The sequence below is a fragment of the Marmota monax genome, unplaced genomic scaffold, assembly GCF_021218885.2.
Source record: "Marmota monax isolate L192 unplaced genomic scaffold, Marmota_monax_Labrador192_F-V1.1 WCK01_AAM20220418_F8-fsc00207, whole genome shotgun sequence".
In the NCBI taxonomy this organism is placed as follows: Eukaryota; Metazoa; Chordata; class Mammalia; order Rodentia; family Sciuridae; genus Marmota; species Marmota monax.
The window spans coordinates 2,323,646-2,351,380 of NW_026692713.1; the positions used below are offsets into that span (position 1 = coordinate 2,323,646).

At 40.0% G+C, this 27,735-nt stretch overlaps 1 protein-coding gene across 1 annotated transcript in view; it reads left to right on the top strand.

Annotated features, from left to right (window-relative positions):
• Positions 1–27,440, top strand: part of CUNH10orf53 (chromosome unknown C10orf53 homolog) — a 30,413-nt gene extending 2,973 nt beyond the window's left edge. The window contains 3 exon segments of the mRNA XM_046446702.1: positions 12,984–13,103; positions 27,189–27,261; positions 27,263–27,440. Coding sequence (XP_046302658.1) covers positions 12,984–13,103; positions 27,189–27,261; positions 27,263–27,440 — 371 coding nt within the window.
• Positions 27,441–27,735: the final 295 nt, after the last annotated feature.

The following is a 27,735-nucleotide window of genomic DNA, read 5'->3' on the forward strand; positions in this document are numbered from 1 at the left end:
GAATGATATTCCATGTTATGTATATACCAGATTTTGCTCATTCTCATTCATTGATGGACATGTGAGCCATTTCCACCTTTTGGTTATTGCCAACAGAGATGCTATGAACCTTACAAAGAGTCTGGTTGAGTCCCTTTGTTCAAAGGAGTAGAACTGCTGAGTCATATGATAACTCTACATTTAACCTTTTGAAGAACTTTCCAGAGCAGCTATATCATTTTACACTCCTATCAGCAATGCATGAGGATTCCAGTTTCTCCACATTCTCCACCAATACTTATTATTTTGTTTCTTTGTTTTGTTTTGTATTATTGCCAATCTTCGTAGGTATAAATTGGTTTCTCATGGTTTTGACTTCTGTTTTCCTGATAACTAATGATATTAGGCCTCCTTCATGGGCTTATGGGTCATTTGTGTGTCTTCTTTGTAAAAATGTCTGTGTGGGTCCTTTGCCCATTTTTAAATTGGGTTGCTCTTCTATTGTTGAATTGGAAGAGTGCTTTATATATTTTGGATACTGGATACTTATTAAGCCTATGATTTACAAAAAAATATTTAAAATTTTACTCATAGTTTATTACAATGAAAGAATACAGACTAAAATCAGCTAAGGGAGGAGATACACAGGGCAAAGTTCAGGAGAGTTCCAAGTGTAAAGCTTCCAATTTTCTTCTCACAGTGGAATTATTAAGTGGTGTTCATTTTTCCTGGCAACAGTGTGTGACGATACACTCAGAATATTGCCAACAAGGTTAAATTTGCCTGAACTTTAAGTCCAGAGTTTGTATTGGGGCTCAGTGACGTAGAGATGGTTGCCTGCTGAAATATGACTGATCTTTTTTTTTTTTTTGTACTGGGATTGAACCCAGGGGTGCTTAACCCCTGAGACACATCCCCAACACTTTTTATTTTTCACTATGTGACAAGGTCTTGCTAAGTTGCTGAGGCTGGCTTTGAACTTGCCATTCTCCTGCCTCAGCCTCCCGAGGCTGCACCTGTGCACCTGATAATGTCTTTTGATGCACAAAATTTTTAGCTTTAATGAAGTCCAGTTTATCTGTAGTTTTCTCCTGTTGCATGTGCTCTGGTATTTATGACACTATTGCCAAATCTAAGTTCAAGCATATTCCCCCTGTCTTATTCTAAGAGTTTTTAAATTTCCAAATTTAAATCTTGGATCCATTTTGAGTTAATTTTTGTATATGGTATAATATAATGATTTAACTTCATTCAAGAGGTATTCACATGGGTATCAAATTTTACCAACACCATTTGCTCTTAGACTATTTACCCATTGTATGGTCTTGGCACCCATTTCAAAAATCAATTGTCCAGTCATTAACCTCAGTCAATTATTTCTCAGGTTTATTTCTCAGCTCTCAGTTCTGTTCCACTGTTTTATATGTCTATCCTTGTGCCAGTACCACACTGTTTTGATTACTGTAGCTTTGTAGTAAGTTTTGAAATCAAGAAATAATGAGTCCCAGTTTCATTATGGCTATTCTGGGTCCTTTAAAATTCTCTATAAATTTTCCACTTCTGAAAAAAAAATGCCAGGGGATTTTGATGGGGGTCTCATTGAATCTGTACAATACTTTGGGTAGTATCATCATCTTAACAATACTAAGTCTTTTAATTCCCTAAACACAGGATGTATTTCCATCTATTTAGGTCTTCTTTAATTTTCTTTAGCAATTATTGTCATTTTTCAGTGTACAAGACATGCATCTTTTTGTTTAAATCTATTTCTTTTTTTAAAAAAAATTTAGTTATAGGTGGATACAATATCTTTATTTTATTTTTATGTGGTGCTGTTATGCTCAAATTCAGGACCCCCAAAAGACCACCAGAGACCAAGATCGATGTAAGCAGCAAAGAGGTGTTTATTGCGAGATAGCTCGGTCTTTGGTGCGCACCCAGCAACTGGTGACGCTGAGAGGCCCCAAGCCCAGGGTTTGCAGCAGTTTTATACATTCTTTGGGAAAGGCAGGGACTTCACATACATCAGAGCATCTCTTAGCAAATCATCACACACTGCAGGAAAATCATAAAACAACTCTAAAACATAATTAGCACATTCACTGGTGGGAACAAGTTGGGTAAGGGTGATTGGCTAGTACAAAAAGGGGGATTCCTCTGAACTGATTGGTTTAAGCCACGAGTGGAGTACTTGCTGAACTACATGGTTTCCCAACATGTTATCAACCACCATAAACTACTGGGAGGGTCATCTGCCAGGTATTTTCCCTGTCTCATGCTGATTGGTGGCTGCTAGAGGGTTGCTATGGGTCCCCACCTAGTCTGACTGAGTCAGGGACACCTGGCACAGCAGATCTCTCCTGTTATTTGTAGATAAACAACTCATCAGGGTGGGTATGTGCCTAGGAGTGCTCTGTGGGTCTTTCCAAGGACAAGGGTCATTCCCCCTTTCATGGTCAGGCTTTGCTCTGAGGTAGAAGCTGGTTTTTCAGTGCTGAGGATCAAACCCAGTTCCTTATGCATGCTAAGCGAGCACTCTACCTCTGAGCCACAACCCCAGTTCTTGCTTAAATCTGTTTCTAGGTGTTTTATCTTTAGGATGGTATCTTAAATGGAATTATTAATTTCCTTTTAAATTTCTTCATTGTCAGTGTATAGAATAAAACTGCTTTTATGTGTTATTTTGTATCCTTTAACTTTGCTAATTTCATTTATTAGCAGTAAATTGATTAGTTAAAGAGTTTGATTTACTTACATTTAAAGTAATTATTACTAAGGAAAGACTTTTGCCAATCAGCTATTTTCTGTATGTCTTACATGATTTTGTTTCTAAATCTCTCCATTATTATTTTTGTATTTTTGTAATGTACCTCTTTGATCCTCTTCTTTACTTTTTTTGTATCCTTTCTGGCATGTTTTTAGTTACTAATTTGGGGATTACAATTAATATCCTAAACTTTTAAAGACTTTGTTTAAATAATACCAATTTAATTTTAATTAGTATACAAATACCACCCCCCCACCCACCCCCGTGTGTGTGTGTGTGTGTGTGTGTGTGTATGTGCATTCCTGGAAATGGAGAATGGAACATGGAACCCAAGGACTCTTTACCACTAACCTACATATATAGATTTTTTTTTTGAGACAGGATCTTGCTAAGTTGCTGAGGTTGGCCAAGCTTGCCACCCTCCTGCCCCAACCTCCCCAAATGCTGGTATTACAAGTATGTGTCACCATGCCTGGTGTCCCATGTCCCTCTTCCTTTAGGTTGTTATGTTACAGATCCAATCTTTGTACATTATGTACCCATTAACATAGATTTATAATTACTCTGTTATTGATTTGTTTTTTTAATCATATGGCAAAAAGAAGGAGATGTTATGAACAAAAAGTGAAGTGACACTTGCTCCTCTATGTATCTATATCACTGCCTTTACCCATCCTCTTTGTTTCTTCGTTTGGCTTCATGTCACTTTCCGATGTCCTTTCATTCATCCTGAAGGGCTTCCTTTAGCATTTCATGTAGCACAGATCTACCGATGACAAACACCATCAACTTTTATTTATTGGGTAATGTCTTGGTTTCTCATTCACTTTTTCTCTCACATTTTTTATTGGTGCATTACAGTTGTACATACTGATGAGATTTGTTGTTACATGTTCCTACATGCCCACGATACACAATATAACAATACAGTTTGGCCAATATCATTCCCCAGGACTTTTCCCCTTCTCATTCATTCTTGCAGGATAGTTTTGTCAGATATACTGGCTGACAGTTGTGATTCTTCATTTTCAACTTGGGCTACGGTGCTCAATTGCTTGGTCAAACCATAGTCTACATGTTGCAATGTATCTTTTTAGATGTGATTATTATTTATAATCATTAGACTTCATAGATTACCATTCATAATGTGGATGGGCCTCTTCCAATCAGTTTAGAGCCTTAAGAGAAAAAAGATTCAGGTTTCCTGAAGAAGAAAAAGTTTTCCTCGAGACCGCAACATAGAAACCATACCTATGTCTCTGAGTCCATTCCTTAAAACTCTTCTCCATAGATGATTGTCTCCAATCTATAATGATTTGGTTTACAAATTTTTGACTTTATAATAGTGTGAAAGAGCAACATGCATTCTGTAGAAACTTGTGTTTCAAATTTTAAACTTTGATCTTTTTCTTTTTTTCCTGGGCTAGTGATGATACTCCTTTGCAATGCTAGACAGCAGCAGCAGCAAGTGGCAGTTCCCAGTCAGCCACAGGATCGTGACAGGAAACCATGGACACTCTATGGTGTACTGTTTTGCTAAGCTATAATGCTTGGCAGTGGGGTGTATTAAGTACCTGTGTGACTTAAATATTTTCACTTATGATGAATGTAGTGTCCTGTTGATTCTATTCCCCTGGAGAACTCTGACCAATGCACCAGGCTTACTTTTTTCTTCTGGCACTTTAAATGAGTCTTGCTGTGAGCATCTCGCTGCCCTGACTTCTGATGTGCAATCAGCTACTAATCTTATTCAGGACATCTTATACGTGATGAGTTTCCTCTCTCTCACTGCTTGCCTTTGTCTTTTGGCAGTTTGACTGTATCATGTCTTCATATGGATTTCTTAGAGTTTATCCTGCTGGGAATTAGTCAAGATTCTCGGATATGTATCTTCATGGCTTTCATTACATTTGGAAACTTTCAGTTATTTATTCAAATATCCTTTCTGTCCCTTTCTCTCTCCTCTCCTTCTGAGACTTCCATTATGAATATGCTGTTATTTACATTACATACATACATATATGAAAGTTTCCCACAGTTTTCCAAGGTTCTGTTTATTTTTCTTTGTTCTTTTTTCTTTTTGCTCCTCTCTTATCTGTCGTTAGATTTTCTGATTCTTTCTTCTACTTACTCAAATCTGCTGTCAAAACTGTCTAGTGAATTTTTAATTTCAGTTATTGTACTTTTCAAATCCAGGACTTTTGTTTGGCTCTCTCTCTTTTTTATTTCTCTTTCTTTCTTTTGTTTGTTCTTTTTCCTCATAATATTCTTATTTTGTTCATACATCATTTTCCATTGTTTCTTTTAGTTTTTGTTTACAGTTATCTTTGGTTTCTTGAGAATATTATGATAATTTATTTAAAATAAGTTCAATGCTTCCTATTCCTCAGGGACAGTTTTCGACAATTGTTTTGTTTTGTTTCCTCTTTCTGTGTATGCTTTGTTATTGCTATTGCTTTTGTTGAAAATCACACATCCAAAAGTTATAATATGTTGTGGTAGAGTGCTTGCCCAGCATTCACAAGGCCCAGATTCACCCTCAGCAACACAAACACACACCCCCTCAAGAGAGCAAATATTTTATTTTATTCCTCCTGGAAATGAGATTTTCCTTTTTTCCCCAGAGTTTGCTCTTCTTAATTTTTGAAGGCTTGGCCTATATTTAATCAGTGTTTTGACAAAGATTTCCTTGAATGCCAGGAGCTTTAAAATGAAACAAAAATCCTTCCATTTCTTGTGTGGTTGCTCTGTTGAGAAACTCTTCTTTTTTTTTTTTTTTTTTTTGGTATAGGGATTGAACTCCCAGGTACTCAACCACTGAGCCACATCCCTGGCACTATTTTGTATTTTTTTTAGAGACAGGGTCTCATTGAGTTGCTAAGCACCTTGCCATTGCTGAAGCTGGCTTCGAACTCCTCCTGCCTCAGCCTCCCAAGCCACTGGGATTACAGGCATGCACCACTGTGCCCGGTTGAGACACTTTTTAGCACTTATCCAGGTTGTCTACAATTCTGCCTCCGCCTTTACCCCCTGCTTTCACTGAGCCTATAGATCAGTGGTGAAAGTAGGATCTTCAGTCTTTTCTGAACATGCATCCCACACTGGGCATGCACTCTGTTTTCTAAATTGTTCAGATACATGAATGCTTTTGAAAGCCCTAACTTCTCAAAGAAATTCTTTCTCTCTCTCTGATTTTTCCTCTTGGACTTTATGACCTACATTGTATGTCCCGATACTTTTGTCCAGGCAACTGTAGATTTTCCATTTGCCTCACAATGTTTTTAAACCCTTCTCATGGCTTTTCTACCCTGTGTGAATCCTAAGTTAGGCAAAGACAAGTGCCCTGTGTCAGTCCTTCAGGAAGTCCCCAAATAGATTAGAACATACAACACAAGAATCTGCCAATAGGATCTGCTCTGCATTCTCTGGAATTAAAGATGAGGGTCCATACTGGGAACATGAGCTACAGTCTTCAAGATGACACCAAGTCATGGAGAAAGTGATCAAGGACACGTAAAAATGCCACAAAGCTTGCTTACTGTTTTCAGGTTGCTTTTTTCTTGATTAGTGCTCACTTTATTGCTATAGACCTTTGACTATTTTCTAGAATTATGACAAAGTTGGTTCTCACATGGTGGGAGGAAGGATTATTTTTGTCTATTTTTATGTTTCTGCAAAGATATGGGAGTTTTGGGCTATCTGCTCTGCCATTTTGCTGATGTCTGCAGGCCCTTTTAATTGTGTTCGTTACTGCCTCCAATAATTGGCACAATCATAAAAATTCAATTAGATCATTTACATGCCAAAATCATTAAAGCAGAAAGCATACATGGACATTTTGTTATAATATACAACTTATTAGTATTGAGGGGAAAAATCCCTCCTCTAGTTTGTCCACAAATCCTGTCAATGTTACCTGTCACCCCTCCCTGGCCGCTTGTCTCCTATACTCTTGGGCAGGGAGACAGTATGAACAGAGGCTCTGAGGTCCAACCAATCTGGTTTTGAACTTGTCCCCATCAAATTAGTAGCTTTGTGGGCAAAGCCAAAGTCATTTAGCCTTTGTGAGCCTCTGTTTACTTATTGGTAAAGAAGAATGTGAATCCCCACCTCAAGGAGTGAGATTCTCCTAAGAAATGTGTGTACATAGTAAGGGCTCAACAAGTGTCATTTCTTATTATTCCAGGGGAGCAGGTCAACTTAGGGAAAGGGAGGAGGGGACCGCTTGGATCATGTTTGGGGAACAGCAAGTGATTGGGTCGGATGGAGGACAGTGTCCAGAAAGAGAGTCTGGCCTGTTTTGCCCATGCCAATGGACAGCCAGCAAAGGTTCTTGAACTGAAGCATGATGAGATCGGACTGTCCTCTAAGAAGCCAATTCTGAAGGTGAAGCTTCTGGCAAGAGAAATGGGGGGAAATGAACTATTAAAAAAATATTAAGGGCTGAGGATGAAGCTCAGTAGTAGAGCAGTTGCCTAGAATGTGTGAGGCTCTGGGTTTGCTTCCTGCTTCCTTCCCAGCAAGAAACAAAGAAGAGAAGGGGGGAAAATTAAGCTTCAGTTAGAAATTATGTTCTGGAATTCAGAAGAAAAATGAAGGCAGGAAATTTGAATTAAGAGTGCCTGACTTTAAATGACATCTACAGACTAATGACTCCCCAATTTATATCTTTAATCAGGAGCTCTCATTGCCAGAATGTTGAGAAGGCAGCTCAGTCTCTGTGTGTCCAAGGTTTCCAAATTGGACTCCTAACACTCACCTCCGCAACTCCTGGGTGCTTCCCTGTCTTGTTCATGCCAGCTGCACTCCTTCAGTTACTCAGGCCAAAAACCTTGCAGTCATTTTTCACTCCCCCTTCCCTCACACTCCCCACCAAGTGGGTCAGTCCGTCCTGTCAGCTCTATCCCAAGGCATGTCCACAATCCAGCCCTCTTGCCCCTTCTTACCTCCCTCCTCCACCTTTTTGTTCAGCTTCCATCATCTTCTGCCTGGATTACTGCGCTGGCCTCCAGACTGGGCTCCTGTGACCCTGCTTGTCCCCTTGCAGTCTCAGTATCAAAGCCAGGTGACACTGTTAATCCTGAGTTAGAGCATGACCTTTGCCTCTAAGAACATCCAGTGGCTCCCAGCTCACTCAGGGTAGAAGCCAAGAACTTGCAATGGCTGCCAGACTCCTCATGGCCTTCCTGACCTACTCTCTCCCACCACTGCTTACCCTATGGCTCCAGCCACACCCACCTCCTCGAGGACCCCTGAATACTCCTTGCAAACTTCTGCCCAAGTGTTGGCAGTTCTCCACATGGAAAGCTGTTTCCAACACTTTCTTCACTTTTCACTGTCTCAGGTTTTGGATCTTCTTCAACAGTCACCTTCATGGGCGGGCCTTCTTTGGGTATTCCCACCTAAAATCTCAATTCTTCTTTCTGATTCTCTCTTTCGTCTCGTCCCTCCTCCTTTATTTCTGTTCATAACTACCTGAAACCACATATATTTCACCTGTTTACCTCATTATCCTTCTTGCGCACTTGGATGTGTGCTTCAGGGAGCTGGGATTCTTGTCTGTTCCATTCTCTTCTAGCTCCCAGTGCCTAGAACTCTGCCAGGCATATCATAAGGAGCAATAAAGATTAGTTAAGTAAGTCAACCTGCATGAGGCCAAATGCTGGAATCTCAGGAGGTGAAGGGGAATGAAGCAATGAAAGACAGAACCAAGCAGACAGCAGTATGTTGACAGGACTCGCTCTGAGGGGCAGAGTATTAAGAGAAGCCAGAGAAGGAATGGGCACTGGATGTGGAAGGAGGCAGGTGAGACAGGAATTTCAAGAAGAGAATGGCCAGTGAACACCAAACTATTGAGCAGAAGTTATCTCGAGAGATATATGAACTTATGGCTGAGAAAAGGACTTAGAAAATGAGTGCTTTCATACTCTCTCAGTGGGAAGGAAAATTGGACAGTGACCTTGGAGGTAAGCTTGGCAGTGTCTATTAAAATGTAATCCATACTGTAGAATCCAGCTGTTCCATTTCTAACTACTTCTTGTTTTAAAGAAAAATTGCACATAAACAAGGAGGTATGCCCATCAATGTTTTCGGCAACATTCTTGGAGATAGTGAAAATTGGGAGGGAAAAAAGCCCAGAAATTGGAATGGTTAAATAAATCGGAGCACATTCAGCACGTGAAGTACAATGTGGAAGTGAAAAATAATGCAGGACTATGTGTATTGACAGGGCTTGGTCCCCATGACATAGTGTTAAGGTCATAAAGCACGTTCCTGAATACCATGAGTACCACCACCCCACTTCTATTGTTTTAGACCAAGAGGAGACTAGGGCTGAATTATGGATGATTAAAAAATTTTGTCCATTTTTATAATTTTTAATCACAAATCTGCATTACTTTTATAGTCCAACAAAAATTTTAGAGATTAAAACCAATTTTTCCCAACACAAGTACTTTTAAAAATTAAGAAAGGAGAATGGTCAGAGAAGAGTGGGGGAGAATTGGGTGAGTCATTGAATGTGGGTGGTTTCCTCTAGGGACATTCTGCAGAAGGTAAAGGAGTCAGTGGAGCTAGGGCAAAGACCCAGACCACAGGCGCAGATTGCTCCTCCCCCAGTAATGGAGGGGAAGGAGAGTTTTAAAATCCAGAGGAGCATTTTTATGGCTGAAGGAGATTTGAGGATTGTGTGGTATCAGCAGGTGGTTGATTGGTAAAGTAAGCTCTGTATATCTATGCATGATAACTCATCTAATACAGGCTGCCAACAAGTCACCACAGGTGACAAGAGCCAGGGTGTTAATAGCAGCAAAGCAGGGGGCACATGCTCTCCCCTCCCATCTCCAGACCCAGCCACACCATCACTTTAGGCCAAACACTAACATCACAGCAAGCAAATCTATTTGCAAGCCGTCCTCCGTAAAATCTGCATCTGAATTCTCAGTATTATTTTTAAAAATTCACAACCCTTTATCATTTCCTGAAGCCCTGCTGCTTTGGAAATATGCCCAATCTTTTCTGAAACTTACCTTGCCTTAAACAATCTGAAAAGATTTGTTCTTTCTTTATTATCCATGAGTTATAATAGCTCAGCAAAAATGTCTCCATTCTAGCCTCAATACTGATGTTTAACAATGAGTTTTAAGTAATTGTCCTGGCCAGGGTTACTCCCTGCCTGCTGTACTTAAATCTGCCAAATGACTCATTCAAAACAATTGGAAGGAATTGAAACTGACCCTTAAAATTAGAACCACTGTTATTTAGCTAAGCCACCTCAAGCGCCATTCTCTTATCCCTAGCTATACATTAGCTGCACTCATTAATGGCCTTTCGCATTGCATCTGTGTTAAGGAAAGAACCACACCTGTCTGTATGCCTTGCCCTCCTTTCCAGCAGCATTTAAATCATCCACTGAGGGTGCAAGAGGATGGAGCTCTTCCTGAGTCCCTTCACTTTATCCAGATCCCTCTTGAAGAATGTGGTGCCACTTCAAAGAGGTGGGTGTTCTGCGGGTGGCCTTACAGCTTCTGGTTGATTTATGCTGGAGTTTAGCCACTGCCTTTGCACAGACTTTGCTTCAGGAAGTATGTTTATCTGACCTTTCTTTGAATAGACAACTACACAGCAGCTCAGGAAAAAAAAAATGGGTCCTCCACATAGAGCGGTGGCATTTGGATGAGCTGCTGGAATTCTGGGGATTCTTCTTCTTTGATCCCTTAAGCCTGCCCTGGCCATGCAGCTAGCTGGGCGCATCACATCCTGGACTGATGGGAAGGGGACAAGTGTCCTGAGGCTGAATGTATGATGTAGACCCTGCTGCAGTTATCACTCCAATACAAATCAGACTTACATCCCTTGATCCACAAGAACTGGTGCTGATGCCCAGCATTGTTCTGTGTGTTTACTCAGGGAGACTGTGTTAACACTAGGCACCTGGAGGAGGGGCAGGGAAGGGATTGTGGTCAGAGAGGGAGACACATGCTCTTAAAGAGCCTTTCCTGGTAACCCCATGGAAGGCAGGTGAAAGGAGATGCTCTCCTAAGAGGGTTCTTCCTAAGGAGCTTCATTTGCTCACAGATTAGGTGGACCTGCATTAATCAGCACCAGCCCCTAACTCATACGGTGGGTTATTTGGTGGATCAAATCCTGTTTCTTTCCAGGTCTACACTGTCATGTAAGAGTGACACTGTCCCCATAAAACAAACTCCAAACCCAAGTGCAAAGTGAGACTGTGTCAGCTAGGCCCTTCAGGGAGGGGAATATGGGCAGGTTGCAGGGTGCTCATGCCCCCTAGACTCCTCCTCCAAGTTCCTTGGCCAACATTCTCTCCAGAATCCCTCAAACCTTGGAGAGTTGGCCTTGGGTGTGACTAGGAGAGTAGCAGCACCTTGCTCCCCAAAGAGGGAGCTGTTTCCTGATGCCTTCCTGTCGGATTGAAGTCCATTCCTCCGCAGTACAATGCAAAGCCAACAAACATGGAGGCCCCACTGTACCTTTCCACTGATGCTCTCTCCTCAGGGGGTGCTGCTTGAGGAACTGTAAGCCCAAAAAATCCTGTGCTTTGTCCTGCCTGCATGTCTCCCCAAATAATCAAAGGTAGATAATCAACTACCATTCCACACCAGCAGGACTGCTTCATTTAAACAAGTCATTGGTCCAAGCTGAGTACCTTCTTCAAAGATGTTTAAGAACGAGACACTTAAACAGGATACAATAACATAAATATGCCAAAGAAAATGACATGGCATTCCGTAGAGAGAGGCATTAGCTGACGCAGGTCAATTAGGGTTGCCATCAGGGGCCCAAGCAGTGTTATCTTGTTAATAGAGATTCTCACTGAGTCTTTCTGAAGTTTCTTTCCACAAGTGAAATTAAAATCACACAATTAAAATGCTCACAGTTGGGGCTAGATGTTCTTGAACTGATTGAAAGATGAAGAAGTGGACACGCCAACATTTTGAAACAGCAATTGTCTCTGTAATTAAATGCAATTAACTGACATAAATGTCTGCTTTTCTCCTCTGAAGACTGATTGAAATGCTAAGATTTTTTAAAAAAATATGTCCCCAATCTGATTTCTCTTTCCATCGCAGCTCACCACAGAGAGATAACCACTGGGTATTTTTCTTCTTTCTTGAATATGTACTTTAATTGATATTGGGCATGTATTTTTAATATGGAATTATACATATTTATTGCCTGATTTTTGTTTATATCACAAGTATTATTCTTGCTATTTAAAAAAGTTCACAAAGAATGAATGGATAAAGAAAATGTGGTATATATACACAATGGAGTTTTACTCAGCTGTAAGAAAAATGAAATTTTGGCATTTGTGGGAAAATGAATGGAACTCAGAAGGTTGAGGGCTGTATGTTTTCTTTCATATGCAAAAGCTAGAGAGGAAAAGGGAAAACAGGTTGGGATGGATCTCCTAAAAATCAAAGGGAGGTCAATAGAGGAAAGGGACCGAGAGGTGAGAGGTAGGGAGGAAGTGAGGAAATGCTGGGAAGTGATAGTAGCCAAATCATATTGTTACATTGTGTGCATGTGCAAATATACAACAACAAACACATCCTATCATTATGCACAACTATAGTGCACCAATAAAAAAGGTGGGGAAAAAGTTCACAAACATCTAAATAAAATCTCAGCCTATGAACATATCACAGTTTACCCAACCATTCTCTTTTTCATGGAGTTTTGCCATTGTAATAATATGGAAAGAAAGAACATCTTGTTGCCAAAATCTCCCTGTTTTTCTAGTTTTTTCCTTTATAGGAAAAAGGAAAAGATTTATTTTAAGTGCCATTTCCTGGGCCAAAGACTAGAATTGCTTCTTAAAGCTTTTGGTTTGTTAATTTCCATCTGGACAGTTTACCAATTATATTTCTTCAGTAAGAATGAAGCTGCCTAATCCTAAATCCCCCTTGACACTGAGCATCATCTCTATGAGATTAAACCTGTGGAAAGGTCAGTAACCCTTTCCTAGAGAAAGGCTACTGCCCAGCAGATCCTCTGGGTCTGGAGTAATTTGTAACCAAGATCTGAATTTTTCATGTCTAGCTGTGCTTCCCAGTCAGGGTGAGTACACATTAGGTCAGTCCATGTACGTGCCCACCATCTGGTTAACTTACAGCCATGAGCGGGCCAACAAACTGTTGTCATCCATGAGGACAACTACAATCAGATTAGTCTGGAGTCTGTCCCCATGTCCCCATCTCACTCTCTTTTCCAGCTGTGTTGACCAAAGATGGACATGATGTCTTCCTAGAGAAGATAGAAGACTGGAATGTGGTAGAACTCATGGTGAATGAAGAAATCGTCTTCCATTGCAACATTAAGGACTTGGAGTTTGGTAAGCTTCTTTCTGAGTTTTTAATTCAAACTAAGAGCCCCGCAACCTGTAGCACATGAAGGAGAGCATTCCAACCACACACAGTAAAATGCTTGTGACTGAGCTTGTTTCCAGAACACTGAAAACAGAAAAGAAAAAAAAAATGAACTTAAGCCCTGAGCTTTCAAATATATGATGGAATTTAAAGATAATAGCTTTTTCTGCTCTTTAATAAGGTGTGTTTTATTATTATTTGCTTTTAAAGTAATTTCTGTTCCACTTGTTTGTTCTATCTAAACTTGCTAAGACAATTAAAGTCAATATGCTTGTAGTATATGGCATCATCAGCAACATTCTAGGGAGTTCTTTGCCCTGGAGGGCTTCTGGCCTGGAAGACTGGCACTATGCATGCATCCCTGTGCTCAGAAGTAAGAGTTTTTACAATCCACTAACTCTGTTAAAGCCTAATTAACATTTTAAATGCCTGTGGCCTTTGAAAATGCACTCCTGGTGTAAGCCCCAGTTGTATTTAATATAATATCAAACTGAGTGTAAAGGTGGCCAAAAGAAAATGATTTCTCTCTCCCAAGGAGGTGATGGTAAGCTAGACCCACTGTGTGAAGAGGCCAGAATAGCCGTGCTAAATGCCGACTGATCCCTTCGTGGAACAGACAATGTCAGCTGCCTCTGGCCATTCTGGGATGCCAGCAAAGTGGCCTTCCGGAACATGGACATCGGGCTCTACCAATCAGAACAAGGCGATGCTGGCCTCTGGTTTCCTGTAGGGGCCACAAAAATAATAAAACCACATCATTTGCAGCATCTCTCAATCTTGACCCATAGGAATAGCCCTCCAATATCAGGTACATACTGAGCTGAAGGAAATAATAAAATGCAATCTAATAACAAAGCACCATGCCTTACTAATAACGCATCATTGCCAGAAGCATTTGAGTTTCCATTCTATAGTAAGTGAAGAGCTAGGAACAGATAAAATTAAAGGGAAGGAAAAGGTTGGGGTTGGGGATAGGGGCAGGAATTTAGGCCTTTGGAAGTCTGAACCAAAAGTCAATGTCAGTACAGTATTTGGAAACCTGGTTATTTCTATAGATTAATTTCCTGTTCCCACTGGAATAAATATTTTAAATTGATAATATAAAATTAACTGAAATAAACATTCAATTATCCTCCTTTAAAATAAGAAAAGTATCTGCCTTCTCTTATATTAGCCAGTCCAACAGGATGCTCTGAACAGGGCAGGAAGAGTCCTGAGCAGAAGCAGGAAGTAGCAGCCCATTCCTTTGGAGGGGAACATAGCACTGTATAAAGAGGGTTGTAGCTATGGTCAGGATAAAAATAAGTCATATCAAAATGATATTCTTTTTGCTACCAGGTTCTATACACAAACTGCAGGATAAATTCTTAGTTATAGAGTAAGGAAAAGGGGAGATATGTAGACACCAGTCTAATGACATTAAAGGTGAAGTCCTGCTAAAAAGGCCTCAGACAGGCAGATTACCCCACTGAAGACTGGGTCCTGTGTTGAAGGAGCAGGACTTTCAAGGCCTGTAGGGAACCCACATACCTGGGGAGCAAGCCTTCTCATGAACTTGGACAGCCTCAAACCCTCCCACACCCCAGACTCCAAAGGCCAACAGACACTCCATGAAACCCCTTGTACAGGTTTTTTTTTTTGTTGTTTGTTTTTTTGATGAAATAGAAGATATAATTTTAAAACTCCAGGTCAAACATCACTTACCAGAGCTGACCCAGATTACCAATCACTTAGAACCCTTTGAACATATTTAATCATTGCCTTAGTAAGAAACAGGCTCAAAAAATTTCTTTCTCTCAGTGTTTGTGTTGATTTTCATGCCTTTAGTGACCCTTGATTCAGTCTCTCATTTTTTTCCAAAGACCAATTTCAGTTTCTATAGATTCTATGGGATTCTATCTTTGTTTCAATATAAACATTTTAGTACAAGAAAAATACATTTTCATTAAAGAAAAGGTAAGATAAGGATGAAAAGTTTAATAACATTTTAATATATTTTACTCTGGGTTTCTTCTATTTATGGTCTGAATGTCCATAAAGAGATAGGCAGGTACAGAAACTGATTTTTACCCATTTGGGATCACATTATCTGTACACAATTTTGTACTTTTTTTTTTAACTTAACATTTTATGTTGATTTTCTTCCTGTGTGACTGAGCCTTTGTTGAGTACAGGCATTGAATCAGGAAAATTCTTCCTCCTGTGCAATGATTCCCATTTTCACTGCCAAAACTACTTCTGCTGAATACTAAAATTACAAGTGTTCCCCCCATCTGCCCTGGGAATGGTAATGTCAGCTCCAAGCACTGTGGAATCCCATGTCCTCTCTGGGGGCTCTGTAACCCTAATGTTGAACTGGTACCAGGTGCTCCATGCAGCCTCCTTGTTCTGTCCCTCCATGACCAGAACTGAAGGGCAGGTAAGGAAAAATTGCATGCAGATTATAAGAAAATCCAGAGTACAAAAAGCTTCTGGAAAATGCTTGTGCCCAGGGCTCTGCACTCCAGTTGAGATCAGAGGCAAATGATGTTTGATCCAACATTACTTGGAAAAGTCACAGAGGTGAAGAAATGGGTGGAATGGGGAAGAGAGAGTAAGCCTATCATTCCTTCCACATCATAAATGTTTTCAGTGCCTTGATTTTTCCTTGTTCATAAGTGTGTGTAAGTGGTTGTCTTCATCTACTTTGGTTTGCTATAACAAAATACCCAACACTGGATAATATATAAAGAAAAGAGGTTTGTTTACCTCACAATTCTGTGACTGGGAAATTCAAACAGCATGACATCAGAGTCAGGTGATGGCTGCTGGCTATATCACAACATGGAAGATGGCATCACATGTGAGAGAAAAGCAAGAAACAAGGTTCACTCTTCATAACAACCCACCTTGAGGAAACCAACCCACTCCTGAGAGACCCAAGAACTCAGGGAGGGGAGGGCATGAGAGCCGTCAGGACCCTGTCACCTCCCAGTCAGCTCTTTTTAAAAAATTGAGCCACCTTTCCACACTATTTTGTTGGAGATCAAGCTCCCAGCACATGATCTTTAGGAGAAACCATATCCAAACCTTGGAAGGGGTACTTTTCAAATAAACATTGAAAATAGAATTAAGACTTTGATGTAGAAGCCATCTATCTTCTAGTGACATTTACCTCCAGCTAGCAGTAATCTAACCCTCCTCTGCCATTAGGAAGAACTTTTCTTTGGAAACATCTGAAGAACCTTCGTCTATCTTCTGCCTCCTTGAACATACCTCCCTCAGAGGGCCAGGAAACACCAGCTTGCTCCCTATCAAGGGAAAAGTGATCTGTGCTTAACAACCTAGACACACAGATACATTTAACACTTTTAAAACAATACTTAATTAGATCACATTTTAAGTTTTATAAAATGTCAAATCAATGCCACTATTAGTGGAACATATAAAGAAAGTGACGTTTTAGAATAAAATTAGAAATATCACTCTCAATAGTTTTAAAAAGATATTTGGGATTGCTCCATTTCTTTCTTCTGGCTTTTAACAGTTAAAAAGAATAATTTTTCAGGGGGTCTTCCAGGGCTGCTGCCTGGGGCCTCACTGGCTATACCTGCTCTCTTCCTTAGGTTTGGCCTTTAAAATCTTAAATAAATAAATAGAATCTTAACCAATACCGTGAAAAAGCCATGTAGAAGAGAACTGTGTTCAAAATCAGTTCCCAATGGGGCAGAGCACTGCATGCCTATAATCTCAACTACTCAGGAGCCTGAGGCAGGAGGATCACAAATTCAAGGCCAGCCTGGGCAATTTTGTAAGACCCTGTTCCAGAACAAAAAGGAAATAGGGCCAGGGATGTAGCTCAGTTGTAGAGCACCCTATGTTCAATTCCCAATACCAAAAAAAAAAGTTTGAGGGACTGGGGATAGGGAGTAGTAGGGAGATGGGGGAAGAACCCAAAAGAATCCTCATTCCTTCAGTGGCAAAGGCTGCTCCATTTGATACATCTTCTGGACAAAGTAATAGTAAAATGTGGTGCTTAAATCCTCCTCCTTTAGATATTTACCTCTAGCTAGTGACATTTACCTCCAGCTAGCAGGCATTGCAGGGTTATAGGGAAGGAACATCCCAGATGACAATGTGTGTCCATCTTGTGGATGCCAAGTTTCCAGGAGAAACACATCAGCTGGCCAAATCCAGGTGAAAGACAAGAAACTACCAGCCCAGGTGTCTGACATAAAGGGTGGAGAGAGATTCTTGCCAAACTGTGTGAACATTTAAAAGGATCATGGAAAAGATCATATTAGACTGTGGTGTAATCAGGCACTCAGTGTAACCAGCTATGAACCACTGTTCTGGGGCCCTGTGCCCTAAGGCTTACAGAGTCCGGGCAGCAACAGGCTGAGTGCTAAGCTAGGATAAGAAAACAGGGGTAAAGCATGAGGAGTGACCACGAATATCGAATATCGCCTCCTGTGGGGACTGTGAGGAGGAGGGGGAATGGTATGAACTAGTAGAACAGGTGCCTGGGCTTAGGGGGGGTGACCACCCCTCAACTCCAATACCACTGTTTTCTGTGCAGGAGGAAACTGGTCTGGTGGTATCAATCTTCTGGATTTTTCCAAAAAGGCTAGGAATCTGGATTTCTATTTCAAACTTCATTTTTTTGTGTGTGTCTGTACTGGGGATCCAACCCAGGACCACATGAAAGCTAGGCATCTATCACTGAGCTATACCCCCAGTCCCTCAAACTTTTGGCTCAATTTTAAAAAAAAAAACGTAATGCCAAGTGAAAAACAAGCGCATTTGTGGATCATTCATTCTAATATACTTCTTTGGTCTAGACATCATTTTCTTTTTTCTTTTAATTTTTATTTGTTCTTTTTAGATACACATGTCGGTACAGTGCATCTTGACATATTATGCGTACATGGAGTATAATTTATTGTAATTAGGATCCCATTCCTGTGGTATTACATGATGTGGAGTTACACCAGTTGTGTATCCACATATGAACATAGAAAAGTTTTGTCTGGTATTCTGTTGTCTTTCCTACTCCCATCCCCCCTTCCTTCCCTTCAGTCTCCATTGTCTAATCCACTGAACCTCTCTTCTCCCCCTTATTGTATGGGCATCATTTTCCACATAAATTCCATGGTCCCTCTCCCCTGTCTACAGGTTTCTCTACCCTGGTAGCCTTCCTGTCTACAATGGTGATGTGTGTAGACACTTCTTTGTTCCAATGAAACCGCTTGACCCAACCATTTGGTTATGCAAATAAAAAGCAAAGAGTACAGATCTCTTAAATAACACGTGAAAAGCTGAGACTCTGAAAGTCTATTGTTCCTGTGATCAAGGCATTTTATTGGGGGAGGGCATTTTAGGCAGAGCTGCTTCTCTTGGCTCACATTTTCTGATGGGGACTGCCTCTTAGTGAAGTGTTAGACTACATCTGCATACACAGTCGCAGATCTCTGTGATAATGTGTGTTCTTGTTTGAGTGGTCCTTCAGAGGAGGTCAAGAACTGAGACCCAGAAGACCGAAGAAAAATGGTAATTCCCAGTCCCCTCTTCCCATGGGAGTGACAAGTTGGAAGGAGCTCAGTCCAAATTGTACTATCGATGCCCCCAATATGTAACACTTACGACCCAAACTTCTACCTCTAAGGAATGTACTGGCTTTACATTCTCCTGTAGGCAGATTCTAAGTCCCATTCCTAGGTTCTGATTTAATAGATTTGGGATAAGATCCAGGAATCTGCCTTTGTAACACATGCTTTGGGTGATTCTGCTGCTCACAGTTCATCTGTGTTCTGATGTAGTTGGCACTGGGGTGTCAGGACACGACCACATCCTACAAATAGAGATGGGCACTTGCCCCAAGGAAAATGGAGCTGCCCTATATCAATCAGCCTAAGAAGGGCTGGGAAGGCTAGTCCTAGATAAGTGAAATGGGCTATTTGTTCCCTCTTGGTTTCATGTTCTTGGGTCTGGATTCCAGGTAACCTAGAAAGCTTGGAAATACTCCTGAGGGGTGAGGGAAGCTGCTTTCAGAGCTTGGAGATATGTTGGGGTTAGGCTGGCAATCATCCTGTGGTTGGTGCTCTTTGAGCATGATTGATTGTCCCTAAGCCTCCAGCCAGCTCTTGCTAACAGTTACAGCAACAACTGAGCTGTGACATGGAAAGATTTATTTTGCAAAGGCTGTGTCTACTCTTCAGGTGGAGGCAAAGCCCAGCAGGAAGGGTACTCCCAACATGAGCACAGCAGCAGTGGTGGCCTCAGAAGTCAGTAGCCCTGGAACATGCTAGAGGTGGGTTAAAACAGGCAGGCCACCCAGAGTGTGGGAGCACCCAGCCCCTACCACTTCTGTCCAGAGAAGGGGCACCTTGGAGGATGTGGATTTGTCCTTCGACCATGCAGAAGGATACTTCTGAGCAAATTTGGAGTTTTATGGGTAAACCTTTCACTTGTACCCATAAACCAAGAAGACAGGGCCAGACTTTGGGTTATACATATAAAAATCATTTACCTTTCTATACACATCTACTTGTTAAAATATACATTTATATTAGTGGGTCTTTTACTTTTACTGGGGATTGAATTCAGGGACATTCAACCACTGAGCCACATCCCCAGACCTATTTTGTATTTTATTTAGAGAAAAGGGCACTATGGAACTGTGATTTTTGAGGGAAGAAGTGAAATTGAGAGGGAGGAAAACCTCCCCAAGGACTATCAGATTTCAGCCTGTTCAATCTGCAGACACTTCTGATGGAGATTGATATAATATATCCAGGGCATGAATATGCAGCCTCAGTCAACCTCTAATACCAATGCAATCATACATTGAATGGGCAAAACTAGGTTAAGAACCATGGCTACAAATTTTTTATAAAGCACTCCTTTTTCCATTAACTTTTATTTTAAGCTTTGGAACTGCTCCAATATTGTATCACAAATTGTTCCCCAGATTCATTATGGTTTTTCAGGACTTTTAAGTCCTACGACTGACCTATACGACTTATCCTATACACATATGATCTGGTTACTCTAAGTTTCTCATAATTCCTCCAAGTAAATCATAGCTTTTACTCTTTTCTGCTCTTCTCCTGGTTCTGCTTCCTCTTGGAATACCCATGCTGTATTCTCTGGCTGACAGAAGCCTTCAGATCCCTAGAGGCTCATCTATCACACCCTCCTCATAGCCCTGCCTGCCCCTACTCCACCCCGACCTACAGCACCAGGTACAACCTTGCAGGTACTTCCTGCCACAAGCTGAAGATGCTGGTTTATTCCCTGCCACCTCTGCAGGAGCAGCTCAGCAATGAGGCACTCTCTTTTCTCCACCTCTGTGCTCTTGAAGAATAGAATCAAGTTCAGCAGCCTGTTGAGAAAATATCCAAAATAACATTAGTTGAAACCAGTTAGTGGTGAGAAGTTCTGAGGATTGATCTTATGAATCAGCTTGACCCGGGCACAGAGTGCCCAGATGTTTGGTCAAACATTGTTCTGGTTATGTCTGTGAGGGTGTTTCTGGATGAGATTAACACTCAAATCAGTGGACTCAGTAAAGCAAACTTCCTCCTCACCTGTGTGAGTGAGCCTCATCTGATTCATTGGAGACCTGAATAGAACAAGAAGAGGGAAGAGAATTTGCTTTCTCTGCCAAATGTTCTCAGACTGGATTACTGGTCTTCTTGTACACTCAAACTGGAACTTATAGCACCAGTATTCCTGGTCTCAGGCCTTCATATTCAGACTGAAACTACACCACTGACTCTCCTGGTTCTCCTGTTTGCAGATAGAAGATAATGAAACTATCTCTGCCTTTATAACTGTGGAAGCCAATGCCACATCAGTATAGTTATAAAGACAGATACAGATATAGATGATATAAATATCTTTTTAAAAAATTTTTTAAATTGTAGTTGGACACATACATTTATTGATTGATTGATTGATTTATGTGGTGCTGAGGATCAAACCCAGCTCCTCGCACATGCTAGGCGAGCACTCCACTGGTGAGCCACAACCCCAGCCCTAGATGATATAAGTATCTTATTGGTTTGTTTCTCTCAAGAACACGGAATATGAAAGTCTAGAGTTCCTCAGTCTCCAGAGACCCTGATTCCATCTGACCCTCTGCTCTGGCATCTCAGCTTGGAGCCCTCTGGTTCATCATGGATACTGAGTTTTAGTCATCAGGTGTGTGTTGCAGGCAGCTAGAAAGAGGAAGGGACAAGAAGGGCTTGAAGGGCATGTTCCCTGTTTGTTTGTTTGTTTTGAGATAAGGTCTCATAATGTTGCCCAAGCTGGGCTCCAATTTGCAGTCCTTCAACCTCAGCTTCCTGGGTAGCTGGGATTACAGTTGTGCACCACCTTGCCTAGCTTACCCACTCCCTTTTAAGAATTCTCAGAAGCCCCACTTGATCCTCCACTCACATGGCTAAACCTACTTCCAAAGGAATTGGAGGTTAGAGATGTTCAGCTAAGTTGCAACGCACTGCTAAAACACCTTGTTAATAAAGTAGCTGGGCAGGATGGTGAATGGAAGGAGGCCAGCAGCCTCTGCCACCTGCAGGCTCTGGTAGGTGTTCACGGATTGTCTGCTACTGTATTAAAGGGGACCTGGTCATCATTGAGGGCTTATGATGCTGGTCTTAGGACAAACTGTTTTAGGTCTGGGAACATTTCTAGACAGTTCTAAAACCCTTCTCATCTTATCTCCCTCATGCTGCTGAAAAACCATCAAATCGCCCTAAGTAAAACTGAATTTAATGTTATCCCAGTAAAAATACCAACAGGACTTTTTGAAAATAAAACAAAATGATTATAGAGTTTGTATTGAAATATAGATAAGTAATAATAGCCAAAAATAGAGTAGAAATCCAAACTTGATACACAAAGGAACATATCTTATGATAAAGGTTGAATCACTAGGGAAGAATATTCTTTCTAAATATTGTCAGAAAAATTGGAAAGCTATCTATAGGAAAGCTGGATTTATACCTACCCTTCTTCTGGAATAAATTTTAGATGAGTCAAATATTTAAGTGTGATAAATAAAATTATAAACTTGAAATTTTTATAAACTTGGAATAAAGAAGGCCTTTCTAATTATGAGTCAAAAAACCAAAGACATAATAGAATAAATGGATAAATTCAATTCCATAAGAATAAATATGGTTTTGTGTTTAAACAAAAAAAGAGAAATTGCCATCAAAAATTAAAATATCGGTCTGGGGTTGTGGCTCAGTTGTAGAGTGCTCACCTAGCACGCATGAGGCATCAGCACCACATAAAAATGAAATAAAGATATTGTGTCCACCTCCAACTAAAAAATAAATATTTTAAAAAATTAAAATACCTGTGGGAAAAAGTATTTTCAACTCTTATTTTTAATCAATATAGTATTCCCACAAATCAATAAGAAGACTAACAGCCAACAGGAGTAGAAAAGAAAGGCAAGGAAATAAATAGACCATTCACAGAAAAGAATACACAAATGGATCTTAAACACAGGAAAAAAGTGTTTAACCTCACTTATAATCAGATCAATGCAAATTGAAACTGAGATACTAAATCAAAAAGTGACAATACTCTCTGTGGTGAGGATGTGGGAAACAGGCATTCCTGAGTCAGTAGGAGTGGTATAAGTTGATAAAATGTCTGCAGAGCCATCTAGCATTATTTGCCAAAAAATTTAAAGCATGTATCTCTTTTTTATAAGCATGTATCTCTTGATTAAGTATTATTCCCCTTAAGCGACTTATCCTAAAGCTCTACATCTACATATACTTATTTACATAGGAAAAAAGAAACTCTTTAGAGCCTGGCTTGTAATAATGAAAGGAAGCTGCCCTATATCCATGAAAAAGAGACCAATTAAATAAACTCTGCTTCATTCATGCAGTGAAGTCAACATGTCCAGTCAAAAGAATGAGAGACCTTTGGAGTATGGTTATGGAAAGATCTCCAAAATACATTGCTTTAAGTAAAAAGAAAAAAAAACCTGAGCATAGTAAAGTATATCTATATTATGTTACAGTTTATGCAAAAATGAGAAAGAACATATGTATATAAGCTAGATCTCTATAAAATATCAAAAAACAGGGAGTAGCTACCTCCAAAGAGGGAGACCTAGGGTGGCTGTGGGACAGCAATGAAAGGGAGACCTTTAACTCTACACCACTTTTATCTTTTAAGTTTGTGTTTAAATTTAAAATTGTACATATATTGCTATTAAAAAGTAATGTGAAAAATTAAGCATCTGGGTTTAGCTTGACAGAGAAACCAGATTCTAGCATAGCAGAGGGTCATTGAAGACATGAAGACCAAGAAGCAACTGAAAGAGTGTTGAACTAAAGAGAGAATTCAGTATTTGGAAAAAATATATATTCAAAATTCACTTGGCTCAAGAAAAGATGCTCAAACAGCTGTATAGTCACATGCAAAAAACTGAAGGTGGACCTCTACCTCATACCAGATACAAAAGTCAACTCAAAGTGGATGAAAGATCTATACATATAAGCCCAAACCATAAAACCCCTTAAAGAAACCTTAGGAGTAATCTTTATAATCTGATATTTGGCCATAGTTTTTTTTTAGATATGACACCCAAAGTATAAGCAGTAAAAATAAAAATATATATATTGGACTTTATCAAAATGAAAAAAAAAAGACTTGTCCTTAAAAGGACATCATTAAGAAAGTAAAAACTCAAAAAATGTGAGAAAAATCTTGCAAATCATATTATCTGATAAAGTACTTGTATCTAGAATATAAAAAGAACATTTACAACTAAATAACAAAAAGACAAAACACAATTTTAATATGGGGAAAAGATCTGAATAGGTATTTCTTAAAAAAGAAAATATATATATATACAAATGGTCAATAGGCCCCATGAAAAGATGCTCAACTACATTAGTCAACAGAGAAATGCAGACAAGAATCACGATGACATACCATTTTACACCATTAAGATGACTTTTACCAAAAACAGTCAATGCTTTGGTTTGGTATGGTCTGAGTAACTCCCAGATTGAAGTCTTGTGTCCAGGGTGATGCTATTGGGAAGTGCTCTATAGAATCTTTGATAAGTGGAGTCTAATGAAGTCCTTAGATGACTGTATGTTTGCCCTCAGAAGGTACTCCTTGGTGGTTCTTTCAAGAGGATTGTTATAAAGCTTGAGTTTTTCCCCAACTGCCCTTATAGAGATGTAATTTCTTGCTTCTGACACACACTCTTACCGTTGCCATACCATGTGCCATAAGGTGATGCAGTCAGAGGGTGGCCCTTGCCCAACCTGTGCTATGCTGTTTGGATTTTTAACCTCCAAAACTTGGGCTAAATAAACCTTTTCTCTAAGTATCTTAGTTACCTCAAGTATTTCATTGTAGTAATGCAAAACTGACAAATACAGTCAACACATGTTGTTGAGTCTGTGAAAAAAATCAGAACCCTTATACACTCATTGCTGGTGGGACTATTAATTGGGCAGCTATTTGGGAAATCAGTCTGGCAGTTCCTATAAAAGGAATATATACAATTACCATATGACCCAACAATTCTCTTCCTAGTTATATGCCCAAGAGAAAAAGAAAATGTATTGATGCAAAAGGTTGTTCATAAATGCTTAAAGCAGCATTTATTTATAATAGCCAAAAGTTGGAAATAACCCAAATGTTCATCAACTGATGAATGAAAAAGCAAAATGTGGTGTCTCCTTACAATGGAATACTACTCTAGAACAAAAAGGAACAAATATCTGAGACATGCAACAACAGGAATGAACCGTGAAAACATTATGGTAAGTCAAGGAAGCCAATTATAAAAGGCCACATATCATATGAATCCATTCATATTAAATGTCCAAATAGGCAAATATGCAGAGACAGAAAGTAATTGTATAGGGCTAACAGAAGGGGGACTCAGAGGTGATGGCTAAAGAATAAGGGATTCCTTTTTGATACCTAATCAGTGCATTAATACATGGATACGAGTTAACTCACTGGTAATTATAGGCGGATAGGTGTGGTTGGAAGAAGTAGGTCACTGGGGGCATGACTTTGAAGTTTATATTTTGTTCTTGATGAGCAGGGCTCTCTCTGCTTCCTGGCTGTCATGTCCTGAGCTGCTTTCCTTTGCCATGCCCTTCCGCCATGATGTTCTGCCTCATTTTGGACCTAACGATAGAGTCGGCTGACTATAGACTGAACCTCTGAAATCATGGACTAAAATAAGCTTTTTCTCCTTTAGATTGTTCTTGTTAGGTCTTTTGGTCATAACAAAAAAATCTAACTAAAACAACCCATTTTTGTGTACTGGTTCCCAAATACATTAACAGTTTGTATGTAGTGAATGTACACACGTTTGCACAAGGAAAAATATATCAGAAAGAATGTTATTGCCAGAGTTATCCAAGAACAAATTAAAGAAATAGGAGAGCAGTAGAGAAACTTTCCTTTCTATTTTATATACTTCTATATAGTTTGAAATCTTTACAGTGAGCACAGGGAACTTTGTTAGTATACAATAAAAAATTGTCAAAGCCAAGAAGTGAACTCCTCTACTGTGATGTCTATCAATTATCAACCCTTGCCTATTATACATAAGCTGATGTGATCACCTGATGTGGCTAATGCCATTGAACCCTTGCAAGAGCCTTACACAGCCCCATGCAATGTTTTCTTCATATAGCAGATGAAGAAACTGAGCTTTAGTGGAGGTGAGGTACTTACTGAGGCTGGCACATTTAGGTAAAAAGTGGCCAAGCTTGCGGGTAGAGTCCATGTCCAAGCTTAGGACCCCAAGTCTAAATTTTCTTGTTCTATCCCCTTTAGTTGTTAGAATGGGGCTAGAGCTATTTTTGCAACTTTCTCAACACTAAACTTCTGGGATTCTACCTCAACAACAATAAACATAATCCAGCTATAGTACCCATATAAAACAAACCAGGTTCATGCAACTATTCCAAAAATGAACAAAATTTAAGCAAGAGCCTAAATAACACCAAAAGAGGCTCAGAGCAACTCCAAGAGTTGATTAATTCTTATTTTTAAAATATGACCATCTCCCAAATTATGGTGTTATATTGTGTGCATGTACAAATATGTAACCGTAAATCCCATCAATATGTACAACTAAAATTAACCAATAAAAAGTGTGGGGAAAAACTTAAATGTGCTAGTCTCAGGAGGCTGAGACAGAAGGATTGCAAGTTCAAAGCCAGCCTCAGCAACTTAGCAAGGCCCTAAGCAACTCAGCAAGAACTTGCCTCAAAATGAAATATAAAAAGGGTGGGTATGTGGCTCGGTGGTTAAATTTAATCCCAGTACACCCCCCAAAATGTGCCAGTCATTTAAATATTCACTCAGCATCACTGGGAAGATGGGTTAAATGAGTTCGATGCCTCAACTCACAATGGAAAAATATCCAAACTACTTGTTGATTGCTGTACTTTCTGAAGAAAGCAGCAGAGAAGCACTAAATCTAGGCAGCACAGTGGCATTTGAGTAGAGGTACTCTGGAAACTGTCTCTAAAGAGTCATCTATTCTCCCTTTTTCTGTAAAATGCTCCCAAAACATCCAATAGAACCTTACCGTTTTTAACTATTTTAATGTTTCTCTCAATTTGCTACAAACATTAGCCCTTTATAAGAAGTTTCCAGGACTTTATAAGAAGGTTTCAGTGCTTTGAAGTTAGAGGTGTTTCTGGATGTATTTCCCAAATATTGGCCCATCTTGTGGGTCTTTCCACAACCACCTTCTCCCCCGTACATCCTGAGGTCACACCCACAGTTTCAGCTCTAACTTCCTGAGATCTTTCTCTAGCCCTGACTCCTTTGTAAAGCACAAAATTCCAAATCTCAATGGCCAAGTCAGGAAATTTTCCTCTTCAAATGGGTTAGGCCCACTGCAATTGGCTTCAAGAAATAAAAAAATATATTGATTAGTATAACTGAAAAGTCCAGTTTCTAGCATAACTGAACACAAGAGATCAATAAGCAATAGCAGGGCTCTGTCTCCGCTGCTTGTTTGCTGTCCTCAGCATTGACTTTGTTCTCAGGCAAGCTCACCCCAAGTAGTGACAAGACAGCCACCAGCAGGCCCAGGCTGACATTTCACTGGCTGAGAAACCTGAATAGAAAGAATAGCTTTTCTTCCCAAGAGTGCCAATAAAAGCACAGCCTGATTTTTATCAGCTCAGATTGGATCAGTCCTGTGTCCACTTAAGACCAATCTCTGTGACCTGAGTTGGCCAGGTCTGAACCACATGTTCACTTCTGGGGTAGAGAGGATGGAAACTCAATCCTATTAGAACCAACAGAATTGATAGTGGGAAAGGAATTAGTTTTCCAGGAGAAAATGAATGGTGGATCTGTTTCCAGAGTAAGAAAGAAGAGAGGCTGAGTAGCCACAAACAACAGTTGACTCACAGACGACTCATAGTAAAACCAATACATCTTCTCTCCAATGCTCTTTTTCCCAACTACAACCCCCACATTAATTAAAGTTATGATCAATGATCTACCTAGTTTGGAAAGTTGGGGACAGTCACAATTACTCCTTTACCATATTATTCCTCCTGAAAGATCACCAATCTGTCCTTCCCT